Below are 19,958 nucleotides of genomic sequence, written 5' to 3'. Positions count from 1 at the left end.
ATATAATTTTTTTGGGCTAAGGAGCCTGTGGCGGCTGCTGCACCATTAGCTCTGAAACGACCTGACAATTACTGAGGAACCCCGGGAAAGCCATTGTGCCAAGAGAGAGACGCTTATCATCAGCTGCACGAAGCATTTTGAATCTCTGTTGCATGTCCGTGACGGACCACCCCTTGGGTCGCAGAGAAAGAAAGAGAGAGAAAGCAAGAGGAGGAAGCTCGTCAGCCACACATATTGTGTCTGAGGAAGATCCTATCTTTCCCAGTGACATTTAAACTATCATCACCACAGGATGAACATCACAGTAATCGGAGCCCCACGCTGTTGTGGATAGGATTTCATGGATTTGTGCGCCTTTTTGGCTGGGTGGTAGGACCCAGAGGCCAGGGCTGCCACATTTGGCCTGTTATTCAGGCAGTAGTGATGAGTAGTGCTGTGGTGGTTTGAATCCAAGGCAACACACACACAGCCCGGCACCTGAGCTTCCCCACTCCATTCACTGTCATCCGCCCATCCCCCTAGTTCCAAACCCCAGGAATCCTGACATTTAGAGGATACAGTTACACATGAGGCGGCGAGGACGTTGTGATTTACTGCGTGTGTGTTTGACTAACTGTGTGCGCCTATTTATTTTGGTAAAGGGTGTGTGCTTTTGGTTGCCCTATTGAAAAGTGGGCCATAAAACCAATGAACTGGCGTAGCTAACAGCCGGTTTCCTAACAAAAGCCCCAACAAAAGCATGAAAAAGTGTCCCAATAAAATGGTTAATGGACAAATAAATTGAAAGGCACTTATGTGAAAAGTCAACATACGTCAGCTCGGTACAGCACAGAGTGGCCCGGGCGATTCCTTTTGATCTTTCAATTCCCACCATCAAAGAAAGCGTTCGAAATGAAAGACTCGCTCTATCGCAAACGACCATCTCACAAAGGGGATTTCGGCGTCGCCTTTTTATTTTAGTTTTTTTGTAAGGAGAGACGCGCTTACATCCGAGAACAATCGACCGAATCGTTCCACAAGCCTTCACTAACAGCGGACGGCTCAGGGACATCCGACAGAAACAAACTCCGAAACAGGACGTGCGCAGTTCACACAGAAGGACAAACGCACGTGGCTGACGTCTTTACAACTTATTTCTGAGGTAACTTTTTTCTCTTTGGACTTCAATTCTCGCCTCCTATGAAATTTTAATGAGCAATGTATGATGGAGTGAGTCCACTCAGACTCTCCTGCTGTGTAATGGCCCCTACTTTGTGCCCGGTTCTGCACCTGTGTCACCCCCCACATCACCCCCTTCTCGCTCAGTACAGTAGCCTTACAGTCATCCGCCACCTCCACACACACACACACACACACACACACACACACACACACACAAAAACACAATAGAACAGCAAGTCAATTAGCACCTGGGCACTACCCATACTCCCTCTTCTACACTACTCCATCCTCATCACGCCCGGCCTAATAAACATAGACCATAAAATAAATGAATGTAGACGATCCATGTGGAAGAAAAATGCTAACAGCTGTTAGTTGGGACAGCCCAGATATGCTCTTTTAATTTGGACGGATAATTTAATCCAGTTTCATTTGGCCTGTGGCCACCGATGCAGAGGCTGCACACACACACACACACACACACACACATTGTGTGTTGCTGGCTCTTTTAATCTTGGGTTGTGCCCTCTGACATTTGTCCACAATAAGAACAACATGGTTGAGAATGTATTTCGCTGCAAAGCCAATTAAATGCAAAAAGAAAGATGGTGATAGTATTTAACGACACGCTTCGACGAATTTGTAAAATCCTGTTGAAATCTATTGATAAGAACCGTATCTCGTTCTGCTGCACTTTTCCTGAATGACGTGAAGGAAAAAAAAAAAGCCTTGTTTTTCTACTGCACACTTTAAAAAGAGCAAGCCGTCTGCAATTAGACGCATTTCTTGTCAGATATATAACGAATCGATCTTTCTTTTTATTAAGAGCAACTAGAAAGGGATCTATTGTGAAAGGATTAGCACTATCCCACATCACTAACCATGAAGAATCACCCATTTACCCATATATATATATATATATATATATATATATGATAGAGGGTTAGAGCTGACCTTGCCTGGCTGGGCGAGGTTTTGTTATAGTGTAGAATAAGAGAAAATAAAAGACAGGATGGATTTCACTTAGCAAGCCAGACACAGAGGGAACGATCCCCGGCTGCAGACAGTCCGCAGGCTCTCGTTGCCCCGTTGATGCGTTTTTTTTTTCGAGTCTGCTGTTGGAAACTGTGCACTTCATTTCAGGGAGGAAAAAAATAAATAAAAAAAGGCCAACTGTGCGCCACACAAGTCCTCCATTTACATATGCGTATCATTATTGTTGTGGTTGCCTGGATACCAGGCGATAGTTAAATCCCTTGTGTCTATCTGCAACTCCTACAGCTTATGAACCAGACAGCCGACAAGAACCGAAGGAAAACCCCCGAAAATCCAACAGCTTACAATGCCAAACAATATGACCTTGACATTGTAGAAATGTGTTATGGCGCTAAATTTACACACAAACCTGCATATAAATACTGTATATCTTGCGGATTTAACTACCGGCTCTCTTGTTGTCATAAACCTGGTTTGGTTTTTGTTCCACATCACTGAGCCCGGAGACAGAGTAACCCTGACCTTCTATGTGTAGGCTTAGTAGAAAACAGAAAATCAATACATGCTGGCCATTAGTCTCCGCACCCAAGCAGCTTATATGTGGCAGGTCTCACGTTCTTGACACAGTTTGAGGGTTTTTTTTTTTTACCTTTTTCTCCCCCATATTGGATGCGGTCTGGCTGCCAAAACCAAGGAGTTTTAGCACACTTAATATGAAGATGATGTCTGGAAGGAACTGGATCACTGTTTTTGAATACGATTTTGTAGATCTAATGGTAGTGAAATGTGTAAAACACAATGAAATGCTCTATCTACGAAAAATACGATTATTTTGATGTTAAACATGAAAGCATTCACATGTATTTCTCTGCGTTTTGGTCAACAAAAATGTATGAATGGATAAATTCGGACTGTCTTTCGGGAAAAAAGTACTTCAAAAAGTAAATAAACCCCAGACGGAAATGGCGCAGGTGGAAGCGCGTTACGTTTTGCTCATGTGCAGTACGTTTTATTTTAAACATTTCAGTGTGAATGAGCAACTTTTGCTAATCGATTGAAAACTAAGTTTTCAAATTGATCTGGATTAATACATATGTAGCCTCAGTCAACATGCACTTAAAATACATCACCACGTATATTAAATAAAAAATATCCACATACACAAAACAAAGAAAAGGAAATGGTATTCAGGTGTGGAATTTATATACATTTGCTTCAAAAATAGATAAGGAATGAATTAAGTGTATAAAGAATGCCATGTGTGTTTTACATTACCTTTAATAATGTAATGCCAATTAGGATAGCGATTAGTGTTGGGTTTTTTTTGCTGATGTTTCTTTGCATAACCCACTAGAGTTTTTGCTGGTGCCAGATGTTAAATAGAGCAGCACATCCTCGAGGTGGCAGTGAGAATAAAACAAAAGTTACTGAGGAAGAAAAGTAGCCTAGTAGCAAAGAGCAAACGCAATCTTCCTAAACACCCTCGGTGAAAGGCTAAGACTGGCTTTGGGTGCGAGATTATGCAAAATTCAACACACTCATTACTTTGTATCAATATTTACCCTCTCACGAAAAGCTAATTGCATGCTCATTGTGCAATCCGAATTCGCCGGTTCATGGCAAATTCATTGTTTAATCGCACCCTCATCCTTTGTGTACCCTCCATTCTCCTTCCTGTGCCTAAAGCTGTGCTGAGAGACTGGCTTTCTGAGGAACTGTTGTGGCTGAACTCCAACTCTCAACTTCCTCTTCCTTTTCCGCATCTGTGGCTGGTGAGCACCGGGAAGCTCCTCTGGGAGACAAGCGGAAATCCAGACACTCAGCCTTTACTCAGACGAATGTAACATGACCTGAAGCTGTTTCCATAGTAGCCACATTGTTGGGGTTTATTATATATATTTATATTTTTTTATAAATTTAATGATTTGTTAGAAATGGTTTGAATTTCTTTAAAGTCTACTGGTTTATTTATTTTCACCATCACTTTTTACATAAAATTCAATCACATCTTGCTTTGTTGCATCTCCGGATTCAGGCTTTTTCAGCCTTCCTATTTCCCCAAATCATCCAACGATCAGAGTGGGAGTATTTCATTCATTAGGAGTAAACAGATTTCATTTTAAGACTAAAATACCTCAGACGTTTGATTGTAATAAGTTCTCGAATTGTAATCCCTTTTTTCTAAATTCCTAATGCTATAAAACAAATGTGCTTTTGTCAGAGGATTCTGGCCTGAAATCAGGTTTAAGAGACGGGACAACATTCATTAGACAAAGGTGTACATGAGCTAATGCATGCTGACAGCCCTCGGCGGTGCATTAGGTCTCCCGTTCAGGTTCATCATAGAAGCGAGACAGTTTTGTTATGACATACGTTTTCCCGATGCGCTCTGAAGATTGCCACCTAAGGAGAAGAAAACACCTTGTTTTCATCTCACCGCTAAAACGCTGGTGCACTGGCCAGAGGAATCATCTCCTCTTCATAAACAAGCCTCTAAACACTTCATTATACATCCTATTTCTCTGTAGACACATGACTCATTTTTCTACATTTGTAAAGAGGCACAAACCATAGAGTTTATTGTGGCTATGCATAGTAATTAGAAGACTAAACACCCTTCGTGGTACACTTTACCACCAACCATTGAAAATCTTTTCAAAGCTAAAAACTCTCTATAAAAGGAACCAAGTGACGACCTTGAAAGGAACAACACTTGATTAGATTAAGACGCCATATTGTTCCGTACATAGTACAATACATGATCGGTGCGGAGTGAAATATTTCTCAACTCATAAGCCGATTTTGATATGAGACTGTATTCGAGTGGTCAGAAGAGCTAATTCACTGTTCAAATGTTCGGGACAGAAAAGTCAATAGTTGGATTTGAAAATTCAATTTCCATTATACAATATATACTGCAAGCCTTTAATTGACCACTGGCATAATCCCTGTCTAGACAGAGTTGGCACTGCTAATTATTATTATAACTTATTACCTCTTAATTGAAGTGAGGAGTGATGGGGTTTCTAAAGAATAAATAGGCAATGGCACTGCCACTGGAGAACTGCTTCTGCCAACTTCTCCATCTGTACCCAGACACACAAGGAGACTGTACGCTTGACATTACACAGCTGCAGCTAATGAATGCGCTTGTGTGGCCACCAAATCTTGTTTCCCTGCATTCTACAAAACATTGCTCGAAAAAAAACCAAACCGATGGCAATTTTGTAACAGGGGACAAGAACGCTGTGAAAGAAGTGCAAGGCACCAAATCCTGCTCTCATTTGTTTCACCAGCAAATGTTTGTTTGTGTGAAAGGAACAGCGTCCTCTTGATCAGGTCGAGGGGGACGGGGACTTGTTTTTTTTGGGAAACTGTTTAGCAAATACCCTCTGTCCGTTGTAGTACAACAGGGGATGGTTTAGCAGATAAAGACATGCCATTCAGACAAAAAATAATTCTAGGTCAAACATTACTTAGAAACCATTCAAACATGAACCAGCGACTGCTTGTGACCAGAGAAAAGAATTGGGATAAAGTCTTGTGAATGGAAATCGACCACATGAAAGACACTGCTGTATTCAGTGCAACTTAAAAGAGCAAAGTCAAATATTTCTGCGTTCATGTTTATACCATGTCTGGTTTAAATACCAGTCCTAAACAAACAAAAAAAAAAGCCATTATGCCAGCTGATGACACTGTGAGACGCTATTAAAGTGTGAAGATTTGAACCACAACGCGAAATGTAGGCTAATCGTACCAACAAAAGCCAGCGAGACGACAGCATTCAGAAGAAGGCACAACAGACTTAGCTCCAAAGAATGGGTCCCTGTCTTCCTTTAACTGGATTTGGGGGACGAGCCGCTGTTTATCTGTGTATGGGTCGGCTAATGGCCGCTGGCTGGTGGCACTGGGATAATCTAATCAGGATACAGCGATTTACATTACATCGCTCAAGCGGGATTATTCCCCATCACAAGCCGATTGAGAAGGGACACTTTTAAGTGGGGTTAACAGCTTGTTATAAGATTCTGGAGACTGAGTGTTGGGAAACTGGCGTGTTTGCGTCTGTGTGTTGTGTGTGCACGAGTAATTGTGCAAGCATGGGGGTCCTATTGTGTAGGCTAATCTTCATTACTCACTGCAAAGAGATCAGTGCTGGAGGGGGGATACAACACCAGAAGACAAAAGAGAACAAGAAGAGAGAGTGTGGCGAGACAAAAGGAGATGGGCAACAAAGAGAGAGCTGGAGGCGGGGGGCTGACTCTGGGGCTTTTTTGTCTCATAAGATGCATAGTCCTTTGGGTATTGTGTGGAGAGCTCAAGTTACATCCACTCGGGCACAGGCAAGTCATCTGACTAGCAGCCTAAGTTGTTTGAAGGAGGCAGTTTCTGCTACAGAAAACCTCTCAAGTCTTTATATATTGGGGCAATTTATTTGACTATTTAGACAACATCCTCAACATGATTACCAATTTTTTTCTAAAACATGCAAAGATTTTTTTGATGCGTTATTCCATTTAAAACACTATAAATGATCTTTGTGCTGAATTTATTCCTGGTACGCCACGGCCTTTGCATGCCTCCACAGGTAACACTGAGTGGGCTTGGATCTCAGGATCTTAAAGACCACTCCAAGAGGACATGGCAAAAGATAATTTACCAAATTAGCATTACTTTCCCTTTTTTGTATGAAGACCGCTGGGACACCCTGCGTATATTAAAGCATCCTGAATCAGTACGCTTTTAATTTTTTTCAGGGGAAATGGAAGCATACTTGAATGAAATCCACTACATCTATTTTACTAACACTTACAGTAAAGACAGAAGCGCTGAGTTCTTTCTCTTTTTACCTTTTCTGGGATTCTGTCCAACAGATACCACTGCACTTTCAACCTTCTGCAATTACGAGCGGGAAGCCACATGGAGAGAGGCTAAAATTACCCAAGCATTAGAACTGGTGGGCAGCGTTCCCTTTTTCAGGAGTTATGTCACAGCAATGCAAGGGTAGTTACTCGAGATGTCAGTTCACCAAGCCTGTCCCCTTTCATCTTCTTGCCTTTACCCACCCTATTAAGCTATTAGAAGGAGCTCGTTACTCCAGGCACACTGTGGGGACAGTCAGTCAGGAATTCCTACTTCCCTTTCCTTGCTGAAGGCAAAAAAACAATAGACGGTATGTCATGCAACCTTGAGGGAAAAGAGGAAGAGTGTCTGACAACGAAGCAGCAGGGGGCGCACTGAAGGCCTATTGCGCCAAATAAACATGATTTTTTAGTTAACGGTAATTAAGAACAATTATATCAATGCGTTTTCCTGAACATTTCTCGTGTTTTTTAAGCAGCTGATGGTATCCTGCTGCCCATCTGAGTCACATTGTGTTAAATAAACTCTGGATGGTTCCTTGCACACAAGAACAGGATGTTACCAATTGAAAGAGTGTGACAGCAGTGACAAGGAGGCCCTAACAGAGAGGAAACACATTCCATGCATCTGCGCTTGTTTCCTGCTTTATCTAACTAAAAAACTCGGTTTACCCCGAGGACTTTGGACAGCGGACGAGTATGACGCAGGGGCCTGTACTAACTCCATTCAAGAACGCAGGTTATGGCATACTTTCTCGCCTCTTTCCCAGATTACTATCCTACAGATAACACACAATAGATCTTGCCGGGAACATTCCGCAGTAGCATCAATGTGAAGCACTGCAAGCATGTTACTTACAGCGGGAAAAGGGTTTGAAGCAGCGCATAGATTAGCTTCAACCAATCCAAATCCAAAAGGAGTCCAGATTAGCCCCCTATGATGGACAAAGGCAGGTAAGATAACAAAAATGTGACTCCCCCCTTGTCCACGTTTCCTTATTCAGGCGCTCAAACCATCTTATAGTAACAGCACGGCTGAGAAGCTTTTGTGCCATAGGGATTTTTCACGCACGAAAGGCTCCAAAACAAAATGAGCAACGTCGATTTGGCAAAGCCGCTTAAAAAATTAAACAACTTGCATGAACCCCTTTTTAGGAGCTCACCTCTGAGAGATAGGAGAGGCCTTCATGGTTCTGTTTTGTGTGATAACTGCACAAGATCACGGCCCAACTCAATTTTTCAGCACCAGGTTAAGCAACCCAGTTAATTGCCGTCGCTCACTAAGGAGCGCGTAAATGGCTTTTTCATCCCTGGCTCTGTCCTCTTTATAATTATCTTGCAGGATGGTAATTACACCAAGTGAGCTCAGCTTGTATTTTATGGGACAACAAACTCCTTTGCTCTTACCCTTGCTCTTATTTTCCCCCAGTGGTAATGTCAAAGAATGAGTAAACATGGTCACTTTGAGATAATTGAAGGCACTGGGAAAAACAATCAAGGTGTTTTAATGAAATGTTATCAGGAGCAACAAGCCTGTTGTTTATCATAAATACAAAAATGTTGGTATATAAAATAGAATCCTTTGGGCCATTACACAGAACGTTTTTGCCATTTTTGGAGTTCTTCAAGTTGGAGAAAGAAATCGAATCGAGTTTTTAAAGGGAGACAAAATGTCAGAAAGCAAATGCGAACTAGCAGCTATAACCCAAAGTCTTTAAACCATTTTGGAGAAACAAAACACATGTATCAAGGCCATCTCAAAGGAGATGGCTGCTTTAGAAAATACCTCCTCTGATCTGATCCTACTCCTGTTACGTGCTTGCAATACAAAACTCCGAGCCACAGCTTTGTTGTGATGTCTCAATCTGTGCACAGTGTCCTTTCCTCTTCTGATATCTCATCTCTTAAACACCAGACAAAATGCCTGCCACTCAGCCGGTCAGCACTGAGACAGGGTGAGCGTGTGTCTGGTGGGAGGGGTGCGAGGGGGGTGGCTATCATGAGATGACACAAAATCTCCACTATAAAAAAATCACAAACCAAAACAACAACACATTATTGAAATTTATAGACATTTTTGAGCATGCATAGATAGATAGATAGATAGATAGATAGATAGATAGATAGATAGATAGATAGATAGATAGATAGATCTCTTTTTTCTTTCTTCCTGAGTGTCCATCACTCATGCAAACACTCACATACACAAAGCTGCCTATACAAATTTCTTCTGCAGACTCAAAGAATGACCTCATCCCTCGTGTCCACCACCTCCCTCCTCCCCATGCACACTCCACAGTAGTTAGGCTGAGAGTGAGGTCACCCAAGACTGTAAGGGCCCCGCCCTTTTCTGACTCACTCCCACGTAGCCTTTTACAGTGATGCTACTTTGAACCCAATTACCGGCGTCTGACACGACTGCTACAGAGACATAAAAAGGAAACCTAACTGGGACTTGATGAATGCCTTTGCAGTCCATTAATTCCTGACTACAATGGAAGCCACAAAAAGGCAGTCTTTTGCCAAGAGTGAACTGTGAAGGTAGGCCAGGGGACTCAGCAGTGTCTCTGTGGTTGACCATGTGGAGCTCCAGTTTTCTTCGCCTCTGGCGTCAACGCGCTTACCCGAGGTGCCCCAACCTGTTTAGTGTATAAATAACACCAGATTGGGAGCTGAGCTTTTTGAAGCCCCTGTGCTCCACGTCAGAGCAGGCTGGTTCGGCAGGTGCCCCTGCTGCCATCACACCTGTCTGCACTGCGGGGGGGGTGGGGGGGCGGTGGCGTGTTGCGGACGTGCTGCACTCCCTGATTAAACTCCTTATTCTCTCCTGCAAGCCTTCATCGGTCTGCCACAAGGTCACAAAGTCTGTGATGACGGCATAGTTGTCGGGAAGACCGTTCAAATCTGTAACTAGTCAAAGGGGTTACTTCATCTTTCTTCTGAAATCTACAGCTCGGATGGGACCATGGGAACACTAAGCACTTTAAGTTATTGGGTGATCTCATTCTGAATACTGAATAAGAGTGAAGATGAGTCACTCGCACTCTTCATGAAGAATTAAGCTGTTGACCTGTCTGTGAAAAGCCGCAGAGAAAGAGACCGGGAGAAAGAAAGAGAGATAAAGATAGAGCAGTCGAATAAGAATGTGTTCTGTAAAGGAAAGGAAAGTCAGTAGGACACTAAGGGCTCGCTCAGAACAGCACTCTCTGCTTAAAAGTACACACTACTTGAATCTGATGGAGGGAAAAGTGCTTGATACTGGTCCATCAACTTGCAGCAGTCTCGCTATTTTAAACACACACACAAAGCCTTTCTCAACTACACAAGCAATTTATACACACACACACACACACACACACACACACACACACACACACACACACACAGTCAGCCCCCATTCCGACAGAGCCTGGCCAATCCCTCAGGTATTCCCGGCAACATTGCAGATTAAAATAGCTGGCGACCCACATAGCTACACGCTGGTGCAGGCTCCCTTTTAGAGGAGACAGACTTTGCACTCCATGCCCTGCCACCAATGCGCCGGCTGTACCTTCCAGATCATAATTACCTCTTCGTCCTGTTTCTAAAGCGATTCCACCAGATGGTGTGAACATCATACATCTCCCAGCCAGGTGACCGAAGTAGAGAGCGCTAAAAGAATCTCACGAACGTGCCACAAACGCTCTTGCAAATGAATCCCAAATCAGATTCCATCAACCCTCCTGCATGTAAATGCGACAACAATTTGAATGGGGTGCCTTTTTTTTCTCTCCCTCAAAAAATAGGTCTTGGTGAGGCTGCGCAAAACAAGAGAGGCTGAACGTCTTCGCAAGAAGGACGAATTCCCAAGGTCGACAACACTCTGCATGTGACCCACTTAACGGTGCCACACACAAGCCCTAATGGCTGAGTTGAGTGTGTCTGCCCCCCCTCACTCAAAAACCCCTTATTGCTTCAGAATCTCCAGGAGAATCAATGCTGCTGAGCTGACATCATAGGAGAATTAGAAAGGTTTGGGATGCATGAATAAAACTTACAACTCGCTATTTAAGAAAGAAACTAACAGGCTTTTATTCATATTTTTTTATAGTTCCGCTTACGTGTCATCATATTGCATGTTTTTATAGCCCGTCTAGTGGATGTTAAGATCAAATCTAGCATGTGGCTGCTCTTTAATTTGAATGTAAGGTCACAGTGGAGGGTACAGAGGCCCTCGTTTATCTTTTTCACACAAAAAAAACTGGATCATGCCAGCAGACGGGAACAGGTGGGCCTCACAGCAGAGTAGCACACAGACACTCGAAGGGGATGGCAGCAGTGCTGGTGAATCCATAGCCAGGACTATATATTATGCCACCTGGCATGAGCCTGTATAAAAAAAAAAATATGTGGTCAATGGCGAGAGTCGTAGCGGAACCAATAGTGAAAAAAGTGGAGTTGTAACAGGTTTGGTGTAGAAGAGCCCACATATATGTAGGCTTGGTTTTCAGAGTACTAGAAAGCAACATATTATAAGGAGAACTCTTTGTACCACAAACCCAAAAGTGAAACCACATCTGAAACTCGCTGTGAATGGTCTGTTTAGTGTACGAGAATGGGGAAGTCCCTGCCAAAAGTGAGCTAAAAGTGATCTCCAGTTGTAATCACTATAGGACATTTTCTGCTCAGGAGAGCAAGGAGTATTGCGTGTACGTCACTCCGCTCCACTGGAGAGTGTCGTAACTGGGTGCCAAGGGGGCATCTGTCCTTTTTATTTTCTCTCCATCTCTTTAGTGGGCAGACATGTTATAGTTAGGCAGGAAGCTCTGCATGGGGCAATGTATGCCAACCTTGCCTGCAGCAGCAGCAGCTTGGAGTAAGTGAGAGAGAAATCAGTAGAATTGAGCAGGCCATGAGCAACACAATGGGACTCTGGACAGCAGCCAGGTCATGTAGTCACTGGACATAGAGACAGAGAACATATGCAAATATTTTCCACACACACACACACACACACACACACACTTGTGCTCACCAGCACAAGCAAATCATCACACTGCTGTTCTTTTAAAATTCGATATAAAATTTTTTTTGATTTGGTTTTCCTTTCACTTTCAGAGTCTATTCCAGGGCACAGAAGGAATCCTGTAGGTAATTTTCTCCTTGATGGAAAGTACCTGTTGTCCCAGAGTGTTTGTGTTTGAACATACAACCACTGTTGTGTCTAATGGCTCCTTACTGTACCTCACTGCTACCAAAACAAACATATCAGCTGCCCTGTCATGGTGAGCACACGCACATTCTCGATGGCCTCCGGGCCTTCTTTTCAAGGTCATTTTTCAGTTTTGTGTTTCTCCTCTCTCAGAGGAATATCTCGATTTAACAAGTAGGTTCACAGGAACCAAGGAGGAATATCAAAAACAGAAGTTCTTCCTTTCATGGTGTCATTTTCAAGTGTTGTTGATAAGTCACACCCCTATTCTCAGTCATACCCATCTGTGGAAAACGAGCTGGAGTGAATGTGAAAGCAGCCCGAGGTCTCTCTCGGCACATTTGTGTCTAGGAGGTGGCTTTATAGGAGCGGGATTGTGAGGAGGGAATTTCCAGGCAGGTCGACCAGAGAGTGAAACGAAGAACAGTGTGGGAGGCTCTTCTACCCCTCCCAAGCATAGAAGCAGTTGAATAAACATAAGCTCTCTCCTCCATGCTGAGATGCCCTTCACTTCTTCACATGACTCCTCTCCCTCTCTCCCTTTCTCTTCACACCCTCTTTCTTCAACTGTTCTGACATTCTGCCGTGCTACTTATAGCTGGTTAGGAATACCAAAAATACCATTATCTATTATTCATTACCAACTCACTCCCAGTCTATGCTAAAATATGCTATGCTCGAATACATGCATGTGCTTGCTGGAAAAGTTCAAATGATCTTCAATTCTTATAAATTGAGGCGATCAAGCCGTCAGTCTGTCCGAGTGCATTTGTTTCTACCTACCTTAAACAGTATGTGTACTTAGAGAACAATGGCTGGTTCCTCACTGGCTGTTAATCAAACACTTGAGTGGCTAAGCTGCCTCTCCATCAGGCTGAGGGGACGCTAGGCCTCATGCATAAAGATGCCTACAGTACTCTGTCTTTTTCTCCTTTCTGACTCAATCCCTCCGCTGTTCCTTCGCTGTGTGGGTTAACAGACACTTGAAAAGCAGTTGAAGAACACCAACCCCCACCACCCCTCTCAACCAAACGCCCCTGTTTTAGATGCAGACCCTGAAAATCTCTTGATCTCTTGACAACAAGGCCGCATCCATCAGTGCTCCGATAGACAAGGGGATAATTAGGTGGTCAGTACTTCTACATGGCAGAAGGAGGTTGGAGTCAGGAGGATAAAGGTAGATGTCATTAGCTTGCTGAAGGACTCTTTTCTCTGCATTCATCACACGGCAAAAGAGAAGTGTCTCTCGCAAACGAAAGCTCGTGCAGCTGGGTGAATTCTCGCCATAGAGGAAATCAAACCTTGAAGAAAAAAAAGCTGCTTTTAAACCCTTATGGACACATGGAGTCAAACCTCTAGATTCTTCTGCGAACGAGGGATTATTACAGCAGTCACTCACATGCGTAAATACGCACCTAACGTATGGTTTGCAGCCGATAACAAACGTGCAAACTGTTTATCTTTTCTTTGCCACTTTAGCAACAGCCCTATATTATACAGTATACAACACTGCAAACAGTCGCTCAGCTGCCTTGTGAGTCAGTCCACAGTGCTCTCATGACTTTATATGGAAGTATTTTACATTCAGATCTACCAATAAAGGATTAATTTCTGTCAAAAGAAATGCGGTGGAGATTCAACACGTTTACTGAATCCATAAAATGATCACATTTTATGTTCTATTGAAAAACACAATCAACTTTTAAATAGAAGTTGTTTTTTTTGTGTCCATTCTGCATTGGAAATGCTAATTATCATTCCAGTTTCTCACTTTTTTAAGCCTCAATTGCAAGACAAACTATAGCCTGCCAATTTGACACCCACTTTGATCTACATCTAGCAGAGAGAATAAATTATAGAGCAATCGCCAAATTTCATGGCAACTAATGTTTGGTAAACAGCTTTCAATCAACCTGTGTGGGTGAGGCCTCTGTGTCCCTTCAAGAGCAGATTGTGGAGGTAATTTCACACTATAGAAATGACTGCAGAAATAAGCTGCAGGAATTGCAGAATGATCAAGTACGAGCTACACCGCTTCTCTTTAACTTAATGGATTTTCATGGCTAATTCAATCTGAAGACGTTCACGCTTCTGGTGAGGCTGGTTGTTTATCAAGCTTCTGTTGCAAGCTGGAGTCATTTTCATGTTGTCACAAAATTGCAAGCTTATGCAAAAAGTTGTGTGTGCAAGCAACGTGTTTGCTCGAAACCAACAAGAGTGTGCAAGAGAAGTTGTCCCGCTTCAAAGAAGACCTTGTTTAGCCTTGTACATGAAAGTGTCTAATTACTGTCAGCTGTCTGGAGTTCCAGCTTTCAGTCCCAGCTTTGCTTCAGCAGGATCACACTGTATATTCTACTGTGGTGAGCAGCTGAGAGCATGATAGGAGGTACATGGATGTCTACTGGAACCATAGCTCCAACCAGAGCTGTGGCGATTTTTGTTCTTTTTGTTTAGAGCAAATCCAGGAAATGCTTGGTACAATGGCTTGGCTGTATGACATCATGCAGTTAAATCCCAGTGGGTGACTCAACGGAGTCTGGCTCATGCTGATTCATGGCAACCCATTCACAGCAAAGGGCTGATACCACAGAGATATTTGCATTCTTTATTTTGGGCCATTGCAAAACTAATCTAAATGAAATGGAAGGACGAGTCGTACCACCACCCAACACTGTCCACAACCCATGACCCAAATCTTGTGACCCGTATGTTTTTGAGACAGTGAGGTCAGAGCTGTTGGAGTGGATGTGAGAGGGCAGTCGGGCCTGTCTGCCTGCACTAACTGGATAAAATTGCTTTGTGACAGCTGATTTATCAGGCTGTAAGTCGAAACATGAGCTTAGCCTCACGTTTCCCCCCGCATGCCTGAGTGTCAACACATGTACTGTTATCACTTCAAAGCCCGGACTGGTAAAACTGGTCTGAGGTCTGACGAGTGTGGAGGCCTCACAGAATATAAGGTTGGCAAGAATGCTAACATGGACAAAGCAAGAAGCACATACACCAGTGTTCGTGTGGATACTGGAATTCCTGCAAAACCCATTCGAAATCATCTTGAGTGCTGAAGCTCTCGGTTGTCTGTAGTCTTTGCACGTTCTCATTTCTAATGTGGGATCGTGGACAGGACTCTCTCTCACCAGCCCTTCAGCTCTTTCGGCCAGAGCTTTTTCAAAGTGAGAAGGAGCTGAGGGCTGCTACGTTTGGACTTGGGCATTGTGCTTTTTGCTTGTACAAACAAAACTGAGCATCATCTTCAGCTGGATCAATCTCAACATGACCAGGGAGGCATTCTATAGAGTGTACTGTGGAATTTAAAGCAGGCCTGTGGCTGGACACACGCCTAGAGGGGTTAAGATAAAGGGAGGTAGGCAGAAGAGAACAAGTGTGGGTAGAGTGGTTTATGACGGCATCAGAGACACAAAAGTGCAGCCAAACTCCATTTGAATGTATTTTTAATGGTATTGGATGCTCTTGCACTTGCTTTCCCCCCACCCCACTGCCACCGTTCTGGAGGGTTACTGGGCTGTGAAATGTGAAAAACTGCAGAGCAGAATATGCATGTGGGGTGATTCATTATCCTGTCAAACTTGGCTTCTCTGGGACAGACAGAACTCCCTGGATGAGGGCATGTGCTGTCTTTGCCCTGTGACGGCTGTCTGTGGCCTGGTTCGTGGGGTTGCCTGATCCTGCTCCAAGATGTTCCAGTTCAAACGAATGCAGTGCGGTTCCCTGCCCTGCAGAACTACGTAAATAGAAAGTGTGCTTCCTGTCAAAATGTATATTTGAACACACTGTAGCCGCTGCAGCCAAATCGAGCCCCTTTGTGGCACCACCTATGAAAGGTGTTAATGGAACAGGTGGTCAAACCAGAGGAATCACCAGGTTTCAAGTCTGTCGCCATCTTATTCCTGGGATTCTGCAGGACGAACAGAAGTTCTGTCACTGAAGCGCCACTTGCTGCAACACGCTTTTGAAAAAGACAAGCTTTAAATAATGCTCTGAGAAACAAGGCTTTAGATTTCTCTAACCGTCCAAAAAAAAAAAAAAAAAAAAGACGCCACCTAAACTGAACCACGGAGAAAAAAATAATTTGAGAGACGGCTCTGCCAGGCTTTGAAGTGACCTATTTTTAGGACAGCCTGAGGAAATAAAAAAAAAAAAAAAACACAACAAATACACAAAAACGGTCATCAAAAGAAGACAAACCGAAAGTAACTCCCTGGCTTGGTTGAGACAGATGGATGGCTGGACACTAACAAACACCCCCTCCTCTTGACACACACACACACACACACACACACACACACACACACACACACACACACACACACACACACAAAATCAGTCTCTCAGGTGATCCTTGCTAATTGGCCAGGCTGCCATGCTTGCCTCTAATGGTGTTGTTTACCTCCACAGAGTGATTCCCCAGACTTCTCCACCTGCTCTGACTGCCTCTAGTGTGGAGCTCAGAGGACCCCTCCATGTGGTGCTACTAGGGGAGGAGAGCAAGAGACAACAGGGGCTGTCTTGTTAAGCAAACAGAGCTCTTTGAATTAACCTTCCTTGTGGGTCACTGCTGAAATAATCGCAACCTTCATTACAAATAAAAAAAAAAAAAACAGATTCTGCCGTGCTGAAATTACACCGAGCAGCTCAGCTCGATCTTCTTCTGTCTCCTGTTTTTTAGTTCCCGTCTCCTCCTGACAGTGAGAGATGGCGTCTTTGTTCTAGAAGGAGGGGGGGGTGAGGAGGTGGCGGTGCCAGCAGCCACTGGTCCCGTTAGGGGAATGGATGTGGAGCGAGTCAGACCCAGCGAGAACTTTATCGTTCTCGTGCATGGCTTTTTGTCCCCACTTGCCCCCTCTCCCACACTGCCTGTCCATAGCCACTGCATTGAAACTTAATTCACCCATATCCTGCCCATTAGGATCTGATTCATGCGCCACTCACTCTGGAATAAGAGTGTCCATGTATCTTGGTCCCGGCCTAAACGACATTTCCCTTCCCTGGAAGATCTGAAGTCGCACTATCAAGCCATCACTGCCAGTAAAAGCCTCAGATTTTTACAGCACTGCCATTCAGTCACCTCTTTTATTCACCTGTCAACCCAGCAAAGGCTTTTCTTCTCCTCACTATCTCACTATTACATGACATTTTATTGTCCCACTGCCAAAATACCGCTTCTCTTTTCCCAATGCCGTATCACATGTTCACCCAAGAGCATGTGCCAAGAATGAGAGAAAACGTCAAAAAGAGATGGGGTTACAGATGGACGTTTTCTTTCCAGTCATCATTAGACTGTTATACATATTATATATTTCTCATATGTGACTGCTGTGTAAACACACCTGTGTTTTTTGGTTCTCTTCCTTCCTTTTTCATGAACTTGGGTAACGCTGGACTGGACATGTCATTATAGGAGAGTATTAGAGTTCATTATGGTCCTTTTGAAACAAACACACACACACACACACACACACACACACACACACACACACACACACACACACACCTGAAGTAAAACAGTAAGAAAACACTATGACCTCATGTGCCACAAATGGACTCAAACACACACACACACACACACACACACACACACCTGCACAGTGATATCACAGGCTAATTACTCCACCTATTGTTTGATTTATCAAAGATGTGAGGCAATACAGGCCTTGATGAACAGATGAAGGAGACCAGGCTGCATCCTAATCACTGTCGTAAGGGTTCAGTTGAACCCTCCTGGAGCACAGCTGGTGTCTGTGAGTGTGTGCACGCATGCAGGTTTAAAGGGAAGATCCTAGAGGTTCTTTCAAGTTCACATGCTAGATGTTTCCTTCTAAGCACATGGACTGGTTCCAGGTTATGAATCCTACCCATAAAGGATCTGATGCTGAAAAAAGCAAGAATCTTGGCTTAATCATAAACTATGCTCCCATATGATTTCCATTCAGTCTTTCCACTGAAAAAAAGGAAGAACATGCCCCCCTGCACACTATTGACTATTGAGGCATGCATTGATAAATGAAACCTCACTCCTAGTGTTTATAACATCCCGAAGAGGCTTCACCATGTGCGCTTCTCCGTACTGGTACAGCTGAACTTCGCTCTCACGGCTCGAGCGTGTGACTGCACGAAGTGACTCGCTGGTAAAGGGAAAAAACGCAATACACCGATGAACCGTATGATCTATAAAACCACTTCTGAGACCACTTCATCAGGGGATGCTCCTTGTGCATTCTAATCCCTGGCCATCTGATGGTGCATTCCATGACGAAAGACACGCAGCAGCCCGGCAGATGTGCATGCATGCTTTAATCACGCACGAGCCTCTCGTTATTCGGGCGAACGTTCATTTGCGTCGCGCGCGTCGCCACTGACTAATGAAAATACCAACTCACGTCGCACACACAGAGTCGGTTTATATGGAAAACAACCACAGCCAAGGATACAGTGATCCAACCAAATAAATATACGCGAACCAGTGTCACTAGAAGCGCACGAGCGGCGCGCTGGATCTGATTGTGTGTTGGAAAAAATAAAAAATAAATAAAAAAACACGCGCGTGCTTGCACCTGGTTGCGCCGGCTCGCGTTTCCACGTGCGAAGCCGCTTCTGTCTTTCTCTCTCTCTCTTTTCAATTTTTTGCTCACGTGAAAAGCCGCGCGATAGCCCGCACCGGCCGCCGGTCAGAGAGCGCGCGCGCTCGGGGGCGGGGTGGAGGAGAGACCCGGGCGCAGTCGCCACAACGGTAACACGTAAACGCACACACGCGCGGGCGCGCAAACGTACAAGCAAAAGGGAAAAAAAAAAATACCCCCCCAACCCACCCCAAAAAAAAACCCACGCACGCGGGCGCGCGCGCTCTCACCTGCTGCCAGTTTTCCTCCAGAGACGGCATCGCAGAGAAGTAGCCCGTGTCGTGGACAAGCTGAAGTTCCTGAAAGATACTGTAATTCGCCAGCACGTCCATATTTTTTTTTTTATTTATATATATATAAATATATATATATATATATATTTCAAATTCTTTCTCAATGAGGATAAATGTGATCCCCGTGATCCCGCCGGAATAGCACGCACTTAAAAAAAAATCAGTGGAAAAAAAAAAAAAAAATCAACAATAACAACTCTTCAGATCCGGGACCGGAGCACGCGCTCCGGGTGAGATTTGGGAAAAAATAATGCAATAATAATATTAATGCAATATTTAAGGGGAAAATGTTATTTTTTTTTCTTATTAAAAAAAAAAACAAAAAAACAAAAATGTCGTGTCAGTTTGAATTGCAATCCCCCCCTGTTCTCCGCCTGGAAGAGAAAAAAAAACAAGCGGCCACCTAATTCCGCATCGCCGCCCTGCCGCCTGTGGTCGGTAAAAAAAAAAAAAATCCAGGTAGCCTTTCCGGTGACTTGGCCGTGCACTGAGCAGCTTCAGCAGCAGCAGCAGCCAAGTTGTTCGGGCTTTAGCCGTCTCTGGCGAGTAAGAGGAAGCCGAGCGACTCGCGAGAGGGGCGTGGCGTGTTCTGTCAATCAATTCCGTGCGTGACCATATAAGGTAAATGGGACTGACGATCTCGTCGGTACCCAATGGGGGCGGCGATAGCACGGCCGCTGGGGCGGGGCTAGATTTGAATACCAGAGCACGATTGGATAGATCCGGCTGTCAATCAGGCCGTACATGGCAGGGAAAAGGGAGCTATTTTTAGAGGGGTATATAAACGCCTCGGCTCGCTTACCTCGGACACAAC

General features: G+C 44.1%; 1 protein-coding gene and 1 long non-coding RNA gene across 2 annotated transcripts in view; both read right to left on the bottom strand.

Moving 5' to 3' along the window:
• klf7b (Kruppel-like factor 7b) overlaps window positions 1–19,707 on the bottom strand; it is a 31,735-nt gene extending 12,028 nt beyond the window's left edge. Inside the window, exon 1 of the mRNA XM_046845606.1 lies at window positions 19,082–19,707. Coding sequence (XP_046701562.1) covers window positions 19,082–19,183 — 102 coding nt within the window. The 5' untranslated portion in view covers window positions 19,184–19,707. The remainder of the gene's footprint in view (window positions 1–19,081) is intronic.
• On the bottom strand, window positions 11,069–17,650 carry LOC124383177. The gene is made up of 2 exons (XR_006925231.1): window positions 17,562–17,650; window positions 11,069–11,390 (listed from the first exon to the last, which is right to left on the bottom strand). It is a non-coding gene; the product is annotated as an uncharacterized LOC124383177 (long non-coding RNA).
• Window positions 19,708–19,958: the final 251 nt, after the last annotated feature.

This window comes from Silurus meridionalis, chromosome 3, assembly GCF_014805685.1.
Source record: "Silurus meridionalis isolate SWU-2019-XX chromosome 3, ASM1480568v1, whole genome shotgun sequence".
Taxonomy (NCBI): Eukaryota; Metazoa; Chordata; class Actinopteri; order Siluriformes; family Siluridae; genus Silurus; species Silurus meridionalis.
Note: the sequence above shows the minus strand (reverse complement) of the source record. Positions and strands in the feature narration are given on the sequence as shown.